A 13,402-nucleotide genomic window follows, 5' to 3' on the forward strand; every position below is an offset into this window, starting at 1 on the left:
GGGGGAGGAAGGAGTCCCACAGTTTGGAGAGTGAGGGAGTGTGGGGAGGAGGGAGTCCCACAGTCTGAAGACTGAGGGAGTGTGGGGAGGCGGGAGTCCCACAGTCTGGAGACTGAGGGAGTGGGGGGAGGAGAGAGTCCCACAGTTTGGAGACTGAGGGAGCAGGAGGAGGGAGTCCCACAGTTTGGAGAGTGAGGGAGTGGGGGGAGGAGAGAGTCCCACAGTTTGGAGAGTGAGGGAGTGTGGGGAGGAGGGAGTCCCACAGTCTGGAGACTGAGGGAGTGGGGGGAGGAGAGAGTCCCACAGTTTGGAGAGTGAGGGAGTGTGGGGAGGAGGGAGTCCCACAGTCTGGATACTGAGGGAGTGGGGGGAGGAGGGAGTCCCACAGTTTGGAGTGAGAGAGAGTGGGGGGAGGAGGGAGTCCTACAGTTTGGAGAGTGAGGGAGTGGGGGGAGGAGGGAGTCCCACAGTTTGGAGTGAGAGAGAGTGGGGGGAGGAGGGAGTCCTACAGTTTGGAGTGAGAGAGAGTGGGGGGAGGAGAGAGTCCTACAGTTTGGAGAGTGAGGGAGTGTGGGGAGGAGGGAGTCCCACAGTTTGGAGTGAGAGAGAGTGGGGGGAGGAGGGAGTCCTACAGTTTGGAGAGTGAGGGAGTGGGGGGAGGAGGGAGTCCCACAGTCTGAAGACTGAGGGAGTGTGGGGAGGAGGGAGTCCCACAGTCTGGAGACTGAGGGAGTGGGGGGAGGAGAGAGTCCCACAGTTTGGAGAGTGAGGGAGTGTGGGGAGGAGGGAGTCCCACAGTCTGGAGACTGAGGGAGTGGGGGGAGGAGAGAGTCCCACAGTTTGGAGAGTGAGGGAGTGTGGGGAGAGGGAGTCCCACAGTCTGAAGACTGAGGGAGTGTGGGGAGGAGGGAGTCCCACAGTCTGGATACTGAGGGAGTGGGGGGAGGAGAGAGTCCCACAGTTTGGAGAGTGAGGGAGTGTGGGGAGGGAGCCCCACAGTCTGGAGACTGAGGGAGTCCCAGAGGTTGGTGAGCCTGATGCCCTCCCTCTCACCCACAGGACATGTCCGAGCTGAGGACGAAAGGACAGAAGAATGGAGCAGAGGAATGTGTGGCAAGCGTCCGTGAAAGGGGCCCGGGTTCAATGAAGGTACTCTGGGAAACACTGTGTCAACCTCACATCAGCCAGCTTGAGAACTCCGTTCTGGCTGGGATTCTGACCGAGCTGCACAGCGACGGTAGGTGACCCCTCCGCAACCCGAGTCAGCAGAAACAGGAGTCGGAGTAGTGACCTCTACTCCAATCCCCTTGCAACAGATGCTAATGTCCCATTTGCTTGTTGTTCCTGCAAGTTAACTTTCTGTGTTCCTTGTACGAGCACACCCGAGTCTTTAACATTGTCATCCCCAAAGTGAATAACTTCACACTTCCATCTTGTCGCCCGTTCACTTAACACGTCGAAATCTCTCTCCGGTTTATAAAGCTGGAAAATCTCTTACAATCTGCTTTTATGTTACTGGCCAGTTTACTCTCCGAATTATACATTTCCGATTTTTAATCAGCATTGTTTGGTGGCCCTTTGCTAGTTTCTCAAACACTCCCAATTCTCAGACTTGCTGTTGTTTTCCTGCCACATTGCAAGCCTCTTCCTGGAATCTTGTACAATCCTGAACTTACTGAGTGAGCAACGGATAGGTCTTTCTTGCTGTAACCAAACACAGCCTCTACACTCGCACAGCAAGACCCCAAATAACAGCTATGAGGGGAGTGTTTGATGGGGGACGGTGTAGAGGGAGCTTTACTCTGTATCTAACCCCCCGTGCTGTACCTGTCCTGGGAGTGTTTGATGGGGGACAGTGTAGAGGGAGTTTTACTCTGTATCTAACCCCCGTACTGTACCTGTCCTGGGAGTGTTTGATGGGGGACAGTGTAGAGGGAGCTTTACTCTGTATCTAACCCCCCGTACTGTACCTGTCCTGGGAGTGTTTGATGAGGACAGTGTAGAGGGAGTTTTACTCTGTATCTAACCCCCGTACTGTACCTGTCCTGGGAGTGTTTGATGGGGGACAGTGTAGAGGGAGCTTTACTCTGTATCTAACCCCCGTACTGTACCTGTCATGGCCGGCTCGCGCAGAGCCAATCCCGTCAACCTCCTGCGAAGCAGGCACAGGAAGGGCTCCACGCAGATGGTATACAATTGGCCGGACATGGGGCACCCCTGACGCACTCCTCTCCCAAATCGAAGGGGCGCCGTCAAGGACCCGTTAACTTTGACTAGACACTCTGCGGCGGCGTATAAAAGTCGGACCCGGGCCACGAAATGCGGCCCGAGTCCGAAAGCGCGCAGAGTCCCGAAAAGGTAATCGTGATCCACCCTGTCGAACGCCTTCTCCTGATCGAGGGAGAGAAAGGCGACCGACTGACCAGTCCTCTGGGAAAGATGGATCAGGTCCCGGACCAGGTGGATGTTGTCCTGGATGGACCGGCCTGGGACCGTGTAGGACTGGTCGGGGTGGATCATGTGGGCCAGCACGGAGCCCAGGCGGGTAGACATAGCCCGGGCAAAGATCTTATAATCCGTGCTGAGGAGGGAGACCGGACGCCAGTTTTTAAGCCCCTCGAGAGCTGGTGGAGGGCGCCAGTCAGCTCCGCCAACGTGAGCGGAGCCTCCAATCCTTCGGCGCCCTCCGGGCTGACCTGCGGCAGGTCCTCCCACAAAGCTCTGCGCGCATCCTCACTGGACGGATCCGGAGAGAACAACGCACTGTAATACGTCCGGACCAGGAGGCCCATTCCCTCCGGATCCGTGATGGAGGATCCGTCGTCGGCCAGCAGCTCGACGAGCTGCTTCCGGACCCCCCGCCATTTTTCCAGCGAGTAGAAGAAGGGTGAGGCGCGGTCCAAATCTTCCAGGATCTGGATCCGCGACCTCACGTACGCGCCTCGGGACCCTATGAGCTGCAGGTCCCTCAGCGCGCCCTTCTTCTCTTTGTACGCCTGCCACAGGGCCGGGTCCGCGACGGCATGACCGAGGCGGGATTCCAAGTCGAGCACCTCCCTCTCAAGGCACCCGATCTCGGCTTCCCGCCTCTTGGTCGACCCCTTCGCGTACTCCTGACAGAAGACGCGGATGTGAGTCTTGCCCACATCCCACCATAGCCTCAAGGAGGGGAAGCCCCCCTGCTTCCTTCTCCAGTCGGCCCAGAATCGACAGAACGAGTCCCGAAATCGCACGTCTTCCAGCAGCCGGTTGTTAAAGTGCCAGTACGCGGACCCCGCCCGCGTGCGGAGCGGAGTGAACTCCGCCCACACCAGGCGGTGGTCCGAGCACGGCACCAGCCGCATGGAGGCCGCCGAAACGCGGGAGACGTACGCCTGCGAAATGTAGAGGCGGTCGATTCGCGACCCCCCTCCTCCAGACCTCCACGTGAAGGCGCTGGAGTCGGGATGGAGATTCCGCCAGACGTCCACCAAGTTAAGGGAGCTGATCAGTCCCCTCAACTTCTCCACCGACGCTTGGCCGCGCTGGGGACCGGAGCGATCCCCCACCTCGAGGGTGCAGTTAAAATCCCCCCCGAGGATGATGCACTCGCCGCTATCGATGGAGCTCAAGAGAGCGGACACTTCTTCAAAGAAGCGCGCTTGCAAAGCGCCGGGCCTGGGCGCGTACACATTCACAAAGTGGAGCGGCACGCTACCCAGGCGAACGGCGAGGTGGAGCAAGCGGCCCGGCACTAGCTCCTTGACCCCCAAGATCTCCGGCTGAAAAGTCGGGGCCAACAAGATAGCCACCCCACTAGAAATAGGGGTGAGGTGACTCATGTAGACCCCACCCTGCCACTCCAGGAGCCAGGTGGCTTCGTCTCCCGGAACGGTGTGGGTTTCCTGCAGAAAGCTCACCGCGTATCTCCCTTCCCTAAGGACTGAGAGATTGTGAAATCTGCGGTGAGCCCCTCTGCTGCCGTTGATGTTGAGGCTGGCTATGGTTATCTTCATGTCAAAGGTACTTAAAACCCGTCACCAACAGCTCACTGTGAGGAGGGAGTGGAAGTGCACCTGGCCCTCCACTCCCCCAGCAACCCATTGAGGAACACATTAAAACGGCGCCTCTCAACCAGTTTCACGTCCGCGCGCTTGCCCGCTATCTTAAGGGCGGCACGGACGGACTGGATGATCAGCGCCAGATTCGACCAACGGTCGAGGGCCAGCTGAACTTTATTGCGGCAACCCCTGCAAGCCGCGAGGAAATCCCGGAGTTCCGCCGTGGGGATGAGAGGAGATTCGGTGGGAGGCACGAGGGACTCCACCACCTCACTGGCGATGGAATCAAGATCATCCTCCGTGCCCCGCACCGAATCCCCATCCTCCTCCGGGTCGTCACCGCCAGCGGCCAACACATCCACCACACACTGTGGGGCGGACGTCCCGGCCGCGCCAGCTGGTCCCGCCTCCGTCACGATCCCACCCCCAGGATCGATGGCGGAGGCGTCCTCTCTGGGTTCTATTGTGAAACTGGAGCCTGTAGGCACCAGCGGTTCAGGACCCCCCTCCACCTCCGTCCCCAGGGCAATGAGTGGTCCTGGGGAGACAGAAGTTCCCGACTCCGGGAAACCAGCCGGAGCCGAGATTGGAGGCGGAGGGAGGAGGCCATCTCCCGCTCCGCCAGCACCCACAGGCCCAGCAGGTGGGGCAGCATTCTCAGTTATGACTGGGTCGGGTGTCTCCTGGTTGGTGGTGGACTCCGGCTGGGAGGCCCGACCCTCTGGGGCCTCGCCCTCCCCTTCATTCAGGACACCCGACCCAGTAGCAGTGGCAGAATGGGTGGCTTCCCCAGGCTCCCCCACCACAAGCAGGGCCCCACTTACTCCTTCAGTAGGGGCCTCATGTACCGGGGCCTTCTCCTCCCCTCCATCCTGAGGAATTGGGAGCACCTGCCCGGACTTTGCAGCCTTGGTGGTGGCGGTCGGGGAAACCTGGGGACCCGAAACAGGAGACAGCTCCCCTCCAACAGATGGGCCCTGCGCCTCAGGGCCCCTTGTTACCTCTGTGGAGGGGTGCCTTCTCCTCTTTTTCCCAGTTGTGTGCGGAGGCTCAGAGACCTCCATATCATCAGAGGCCTCCACCTCCACACTCTTCTTTTTTTTATTCACCCTGGGCCTGAGCCCAGCCCTGGGGCAAGTTGACTTCCCGAGATCGGGCCTTGGGCTGAGCTCAGGCTCGGGTAGTGTCACGATATCCAGGGGACGCGCCTCTCGATGTTTATTTCTCCTCCGCGCATTCCTTCCACTTGGACGGTCACCCCCCTCCCTGCCGGAGGCCGTGAAAACCACAGCCTCCGGTACCGACTGAATGGTATCTGGTGGTGGTGTAGTGGGGGTGGGAGGAGGTGCAGCGTCGCCACCCTGGGCCGCTGAGTTGGAGTTGGCAGCCGGGAGGTTGGGGCAGTTCTTACGAACATGCCCCACCCCCTTACAGACATGGCACCGCACCCCGTCCAAGGTCCAGAAGACGCGGTAGGCCGTCCCCTGGAATTCTACATTGAAGTGGCCCTCTGTCACCTCCTCCCGCGCCAGCTGCATGAATAACTGGCGGCGGAAGGAGTACACGTGTCGGAGGCTGTTCTCCCGAAGACCGAGCGGGACTGGGGTGAGCCCCGTCTTTACCTCCCCCAGATGGTGCAGGTGGGGAAGGAGGAGCTCACCAGGGATGAAGGGTGGGACATTGGATAAAATGAGCCTTTGTGCAGTGGCCTCCAGGGGGTCCACTGGCAGAAAGGTCCCACCCACGGTGAGCCCCTTGCTCAGAGCCAGGGACACCGCCCGCTCGCTCTTCAGGAAAAACACTGCCTTCCCGTACATTTTAGAGGCTGCAACAATGGCCGAAGGGCCGACAACCTCGGCCATTGCTTTCACGCATGCCTCTATAGTCATGTTCGGGTGGACGTAGCTCTTGACCCCATGCTTCGTTGTTAATAAAGCAAAAGGTGACGGGGCAACAGGTGCAGCTGCAGCAGCCGCAGCAGCATATGAACGGGAAGGCCCCGCCACCGGCGAAGAGGGGCTTGCCATGGGCTCTAAGAGCTACGTCCACCCCCAAGAAACAAAACAAATTTACACAATTTTTTAAAAAAAAGCAAACTTTAAACAAGGTGGAGTGGGAGTAGAGGAGGATGGGGTAGGATGGTAAAGGAAATGGGGAGGATAGGTGACTGAGGCGACTGAGTGGAGGAAGGGAGAGAAAGGCTGAAAAGGATGTTTGATCCAACTGCCAGTTGGAGCACCTTTATAACAATTAGTCCAAAACTGTTTGTTGTCTTCCAGTTGGGGGAGGCTTCTTCGCCCGGGACGGCTGGAGCCGCCCGGTACTCTCCTCTTCTGATTTTAACAAGACAGTCTTCACCCGGGCAACTCCAGCTGTCCCGAGCAGGCAGTTGGGGTGGGGAGGGAGCTCCCTGTGTGCAAACACCAATACAAACACAGGGGCCCCTACTGGATTTGGCTGCCCCACCCCTGAGTCTTCAGGCCTCTTCTCCCTCCCCCAAACAGTTTAAACTTCAGAGTCTTTCAGGTGCCCTGACACCCACCTTTCCAGAAAAATTGCAGCCTTCCTTGATGGTTTCCCTCCACTCTGTATTCACCTCTCTCCAGTCTCCTCTCTCCACTCTGCAGTTGCTGCAGCACAGATGCAGCTGCTCCCCCTGATTGCTGGCAGGAAGTGCTCCAAATTGACCAGCCAATCCCAGTGCTGTCCCTGTCCTGGGAGTGTTTGATGGGGGACAGTGTAGAGGGAACTTTACTCTGTATCTAACCCCCCCCCCGTACTGTACCTGTCCTGGGAGTGTTTGATGGGGACAGTGGAGAGGGAGCTTTACTCTGTATCTAACCCCCCCGTACTGTACCTGTCCTGGGGAGTGTTTGATGGGGGACAGTGTAGAGGGAGCTTTACTCTGTATCTAACCCCCCCCGTACTGTACCTGTCCTGGGGAGTGTTTGATGGGGGACAGTGTAGAGGGAGCTTTACTCTGTATCTAACCCCCCGTACTGTACCTGTCCTGGGAGTGTTTGATGGGGACAGTGTAGAGGGAGCTTTACTCTGTATCTAACCCCCGTACTGTACCTGTCCTGGGGAGTGTTTGATGGGGGACAGTGTAGAGGGAGCTTTACTCTGTATCTAACCCCCCGTACTGTACCTGTCCTGGGAGTGTTTGATGGGGACAGTGTAGAGGGAGCTTTATTCTGTATCTAACCCCTGTACTGTACCTGTCCTGGGGAGTGTTTGATGGGGGACAGTGTAGAGGGAGCTTTATTCTGTATCTAACCCCCGTGCTGTCCCTGTCATGGGGAGTGTTTGATGGGGACAGTGTAGAGGGAGCTTTACTCTATATCTAACCCCTGTACTGTACCTGTCCTGGGGAGTGTTTGATGGGGGACAGTGTAGAGGGAGCTTTATTCTGTATCTAACCCCCGTGCTGTCCCTGTCATGGGGAGTGTTTGATGAGGACAGTGTAGAGGGAGCTTTACTCTGTATCTAACCCCCCGTACTGTACCTGTCCTGGGAGTGTTTGATGGGGGACAGTGTAGAGGGAGCTTTACTCTGTATCTAACCCCCCGTACTGTACCTGTCCTGGGGAGTGTTTGATGGGGACAGTGTAGAGGGAGCTTTATTCTGTATCTAACCCCCGTGCTGTCCCTGTCCTGGGGAGTGTTTGATGGGGACAGTGTAGAGGGAGCTTTATTCTGTATCTAACCCCCGTGCTGTCCCTGTCATGGGGAGTGTTTGATGAGGACAGTGTAGAGGGAGCTTTATTCTGTATCTAACCCCCCGTACTGTACCTGTCCTGGGAGTGTTTGATGGGGGACAGTGTAGAGGGAGCTTTACTCTGTATCTCACCCCCCGTGCTGTACCTGTCCTGGGAGTGTTTGATGGGGACAGTGTAGAGGGAGCTTTACTCTGTATCTAACCCCCCGTGCTGTCTAGATTTATTGCATAATATGGAAGTTACAACCAAACCACATCCTGTTTAAGAGGAAAATGAAAGATGAACTTGTGAAGCAACTAAATATGCACAGAGTTGGAGTGGGGGTTTTGGGGGTGTGAGAAGGTGGAGTGGGGGTTTTGGGGGTGTGAGAAGGTGGAGTGGGGGTTTTGGGGGTGTGAGAAGGTGGAGTGGGGGTTTTGGGGGTGTGAGAAGGTGGAGTGGGGGTTTTGGGGGTGTGAGAAGGTGGAGTGGGGGTTTTGGGGGTGTGAGAAGGTGGAGTGGGGGTTTTGGGGGTGTGAGAAGGTGGAGTGGGGGTTTTGGGGGTGTGAGAAGGTGGAGTGGGGGTTTTGGGGGTGTGAGAAGGTGGAGTGGGGGTTTTGGGGGTGTGAGAAGGTGGAGTGGGGGTTTTGGGGCTGTGAGATTGGTCTCCTGGAGTTTAAATGACTCGAGTGTGTCAGTGCAGATCACCCTATGATCTCAATGAAGACTGATAAACTGGGGGCAGGAATGGGAGGCTGGAGCCTGTCCACAGTTTGGAGAGTGAGGGAGGGGGCGGAGGGACTTTTTGGGGACATGGGTTCGAATCCCACCACAGCAGAAGGTGGAATTTGAATTCAATGAATAAATCTGGAATTAAAATGCTAGTCTAATGATGACCATGAAAGCATTGTCAATTGTTTATTTTTTATTTATTTTTATTTAGAGATACAGCACTGAAACAGGCCCTTCGGCCCACCGAGTCTGTGCCGACCAACAACCACCCATTTATACTAACCCTACAGTAATCCCACATTCCCTATCACCTCCCTACACTAGGGGCAATTTACAACGGCCAATTCACCTGCAAGTCTTTTGGATGTGGGAGGAAACCGGAGCACCCAGAGAAAACCCACGCATACACAGGGAGAACTTGCAAACTCTGCACAGGCAGGGTTGTAAAAACCCATCTGGTTCACTCATGTCCTTCAGGGAAGGAAATCTGCTGTCCTTACCTGGTCTGTCCTACATGTGACTCCAGACCCACAGCAATGTGGTTAACTCTTACATGCCCTCTGAAATGGCCTAGCAAGCCACTCAGTTGTATCAAACCGCTACGAAGTCAATAAAAAGGAATGAAACCGGACGGACCACCCGGCATCGACCTAGGCACCGGAAACGACAACGGCAAACCCAGCCCTGTCGACCCTGCAAAGTCCTGCTTACTAACATCTGGGGGCTTGTGCCAAAGTTGGGAGAGCTGTCCCACAGACTAGTCAAGCAACAGCCTGAAATAGTCATACTCACGGAATCATACCTTACAGACAATGTCCCAGACACTGCCATCACCATCCCCGGGTATGTCCTGTCCCACCAGCAGGACAGACCCACCAGAGGTGGTGGCACAGTGGTATACAGTAGGGAGGGAGTTGCCCTGGGAGTCCTCAACATCGACTCTGGACCCCATGAAGTCTCCTGGCATCAGGTCAAACATGGGCAAGGAAACCTCCTGCTGATTACTACCTACCGCCCTCCCTCAGCTGATGACTCAGTACTCCTCCATGTTGAATACCACTTGGAGGAAGCACTGAGGGTGGCAAGGGCACAGAATGTACTCTGGATGGGGACTTCAATGTCCATCACCAAGAGTGGCTCGGTAGCACCACTACTGACCGAGCTGGCCGGGTTCTAAAGGACATGGCTGCTAGACTGGGTCTGCGGCAGGTGGTGGGGGAACCAACACGAGGGAAAAACATACTTGACCTCGTCCTCACCAGTCTGCCTGCCGCAGATGCATCTGTCCATGACAGTATTGGTAGGAGTGACCACCGCACAGTCCTTGTGGAGACGAAGTCCCACCTTCACATTGAGGATACCGTCCATCGTGTTGTGTGGCACTACCATCATGCTGAATGGGATAGATTTTGAACAGATCTAGCATTGCAAAACTGGGCATCCATGAGGCGCTGTGGGCCATCAGCAGCAGCAGAATTGTACTCAACCACAATCTGTAACCTCATGGCCCAGCATATCCCCCACTCTACCATTACCATCAAGCCAGGAGACCAACCCTGGTTCAATGAAGAGTGCAGGAGAGCATGCCAGGAGCAGCACCAGGCATACCTCAAAATGAGGTGTCAACCTGGTGAAGCTACAACACAGGACTATCTGCGTGCCAAACTGCGTAAGCAGCATGCGATAGACAGAGCTAAGTGATCCCATAACCAACGGATCAGATCTAAGCTCTGCAGTCCTGCCACATCCAGCCGTGAATGGTGGTGGACAATTAAACAACTAACTGGAGGAGGTGGCTCCACAAATATTCCCATCCTCAATGATGGGAGAGCCCAGCACATCAGTGCGAAAGATAAGGCTGAGGCATTTGCAGCAATCTTCAGCCAGAAGTGCCAAGTTGATGATCCATCTCAGCCTCCTCCTGAAGTCCCCAGCATCACAGATGCCAGACCTCAGCCAATTCGATTCACTCCGCGTGATATCAAGAAATGACTGAAGGCACTGGATACTGCAAAGGCTATGGGTCCTGACAATATTCCGGCAATAGTACTGAAGACCTGTGCTCCAAAACTTGCCGTGCCCCGAGCCAAGCTGTTCCAGTACAGCTACAACACTGGCATCTACCCGGCAATGTGGAAAATTGCCCAGGTATGTCCTGTACACAAAAAGCAGGACAAGTCCAACCCGGCCAATTACCGCCCCATCAGTCTACTCTCAATCATCAGTAAAGTGATGGAAGGTGTCATCAACAGTGACATCAAGCGGCACTTGCTTAGCAATAACCTGCTCAGTGACGCTCAGTTTGGGTTCTGTCAGGGCCACTCAGCTCCTGACCTTATTACAGCCTTGGTTCAAACATGGACAAAAGAGCTGAACTCAAGAGGTGAGCTGAGAGTGACTGCCCTTGATATCAAGGCAGCATTTGACCGAGTATGGAATCAAGGAGCCGGAGCAAAACTGGAGTCAATGGGAATCAGGGGGAAAACCCTCCACTGGCTGGAGTCATACGTAGCACAAAGGAAGATGGTTGTGGTTGTTGGAGGTCAATCATCTGAGCTCCAGGACATCACTGCAGGAGTTCCTCAGGGTAGTGTCCTAGGCCCAACCATCTTCAGCTGCTTCAAAGAACAAAGACCAGTACAGCACAGGAACAGGCCATTCGGCCCTCCAAGCCTGCGCCGATCTTGATGCCTGCCTAAACTAACACCTTCTGCACTTCCGGGGTCCGTATCCCTCTATTCCCTTCCTATTCATATATTTGTCAAGATGTCTCTTAAACGTCGCTATCGTACCTGCTTCCACCACCTCCCCTGGCAGCAGGTTCCAGGCACTCACCACCCTCTGTGTAAAATACTTGCCTCGCACATCCCCTCTAAACTTTGCCCCTCGTACCTTAAACCTATGTCCCCTAGTAACTGACTCTTCCACCCTGGGAAAAAGCTTCTGACTATCCACTCTGTCCATGCCGCTCATAACTTTGTAAAACCTCTATCATGTCGCCCCTCCACCTCCGTCGTTCCAGTGAAAACAATCCGAGTTTTTCCAACCTCTCCTCATAGCTAATGCCCTCCAGACATGGTAACATCCTGGTAAACCTCCTCTGTACCCTCTCCAAAGCCTCCACGTCCTTCTGGTAGTGTGGCGACCAGAATTGCACGCAATATTCTAAGTGTGGCCTAACTAAAGTTCTGTACAGCTGCAGCATGACTTGCCTATTTTTATACTCGATGCCCCGACCGATGAAGGCAAGCATGCCGTATGCCTTCTTGAATACCTTATCCACCTGCATTGCCACTTTCAGTGACCTGTGGACCTGTACGCCCAGATCTCTCTGCCTGTCAATACTCCTAAGGGTTCTGCCATTTACTGTATACTTCCCACCTGTATTAGACCTTCCAAAATGCATTACCTCACATTTGTCCGGATTAAACTCCATCTGCCATTTCTCCGCCCAAGTCTCCAACCGATCTATATCCTGCTGTATCCTCTGACAATCCTCATCACTATCCGCAACTCCACCAACCTTTGTGTCGTCCGCAAACATACTAATCAGACCAACTACATTTTCCTCCACATCATTTATATATACTACAAACAGCAAAGGTCCCAGCACTGATCCCTGCGGAACACCACTAGTCACATTCCTCCATTCAGAAAAACACCCATCCACTGTTACCCTCTGTCTTCTATGACCGAGCCAGTTCTGTATCCATCTTGCCAGCTCACCTCTGATCCCGTGTGACTTCACCTTTTGTACCAGTCTGCCATGCGAGACCTTGTCAAAGGCTTTACTAAAGTCCATATAGACAACATCCACTGCCCTTCCTTCATCAATCATCTTCGTCACTTCCTCAAAAAACTCAATCGAATTAGTAAGACACGACCTCCCCTTCACAAAACCATGCTGTCTCTCGCGAATAAGTTTGTTTGTTTCCAAATGGGAGTAAATCCTGTCCCGAATAATCCTCTCTAATAGTTTACCTACCACTGACGTAAGGCTCACCGGCCTATAATTTCCTGGATTATCCTTGCTACCCTTCTTAAACAAAGGAACAACATTGGCTATTCTCCAGTCCTCTGGGACCTCACCTGTAGCCAATGAGGATGCAAAGATTTCTGTCAAGGCCCCAGCAATTTCCTCCCTTGCCTCCCTCAGTATTCTAGGGAAGATCCCATCAGGCCCTGGGGACTTATCTACCTTAATGCTTTGCAAGACACCCAACACCTCCTCCTTTTTGATAATGAGATGACTGAGACTATCTGCACTCCCTTCCCTAGGCTCATCATCCACCAAGTCCTTCTCCTTGGTGAATACTGATGCAAAGTACTCATTTAGTACCTTGCCCATTTCCTCTGGCTCCACACGTAGATTCCCTTCTCTGTCCTAGAGGGGCCAACCCTTTCCCTGGCTACCCTCTTGCTCTTTATATACGTATAAAAAGCCTTGGGATTTTCCTTAATCCTGTTTGCCAATGACTTTTCATGACCCCTTTTAGCCCTCCTAACTCCTTGCTTAAGTTCCTTCCTACTGTATTTATATTCCTCAAGTGCTTCATCTGTTCCTAGTCTTCATCAATGACCTTCCTTCAATCAGAAGGTCAGAAGTGGGGATGTTCACTGATGATTGCACAATGTTCAGCACCATTCATGACTCCTCAGATACTGAAGCAGTCAGTGTAGAAATGCAGCAAGACTTGGACAATATCCAGGCTTGGGCTGATAAGTGGAAAGTAACATTCGCGCCACACAAGTGGCGGGCAATGACCATCTCCAACAAGAGAGAATCTAACCATCTCCCCTTGATATTCAATGGCATTACCATCGCTGAATCTCCACTATCAACATCCTAGGGGCTACCATTGACCAGAAACTGAACTGGAGTAGCCATATAAATACCGTGGCTACAAGAGCAGGTCAGAGGCTGGGAATCCTG

General features: G+C 54.4%; 1 protein-coding gene across 3 annotated transcripts in view; it reads left to right on the forward strand.

Moving 5' to 3' along the window:
• LOC137356333 (NACHT, LRR and PYD domains-containing protein 12-like) overlaps window positions 1-13,402 on the forward strand; it is an 89,874-nt gene that overhangs the window by 7,804 nt on the left and 68,668 nt on the right. For all 3 annotated transcript variants that reach the window (XM_068022212.1, XM_068022214.1, XM_068022213.1), the window contains exon 4: window positions 1,060-1,237. In XM_068022212.1, the coding sequence (XP_067878313.1) occupies window positions 1,060-1,237 (178 nt within the window). The remainder of the gene's footprint in view (window positions 1-1,059; window positions 1,238-13,402) is intronic.

The sequence above is a fragment of the Heterodontus francisci genome, chromosome 45, assembly GCF_036365525.1.
Source record: "Heterodontus francisci isolate sHetFra1 chromosome 45, sHetFra1.hap1, whole genome shotgun sequence".
NCBI lineage: Eukaryota > Metazoa > Chordata > Chondrichthyes > Heterodontiformes > Heterodontidae > Heterodontus > Heterodontus francisci.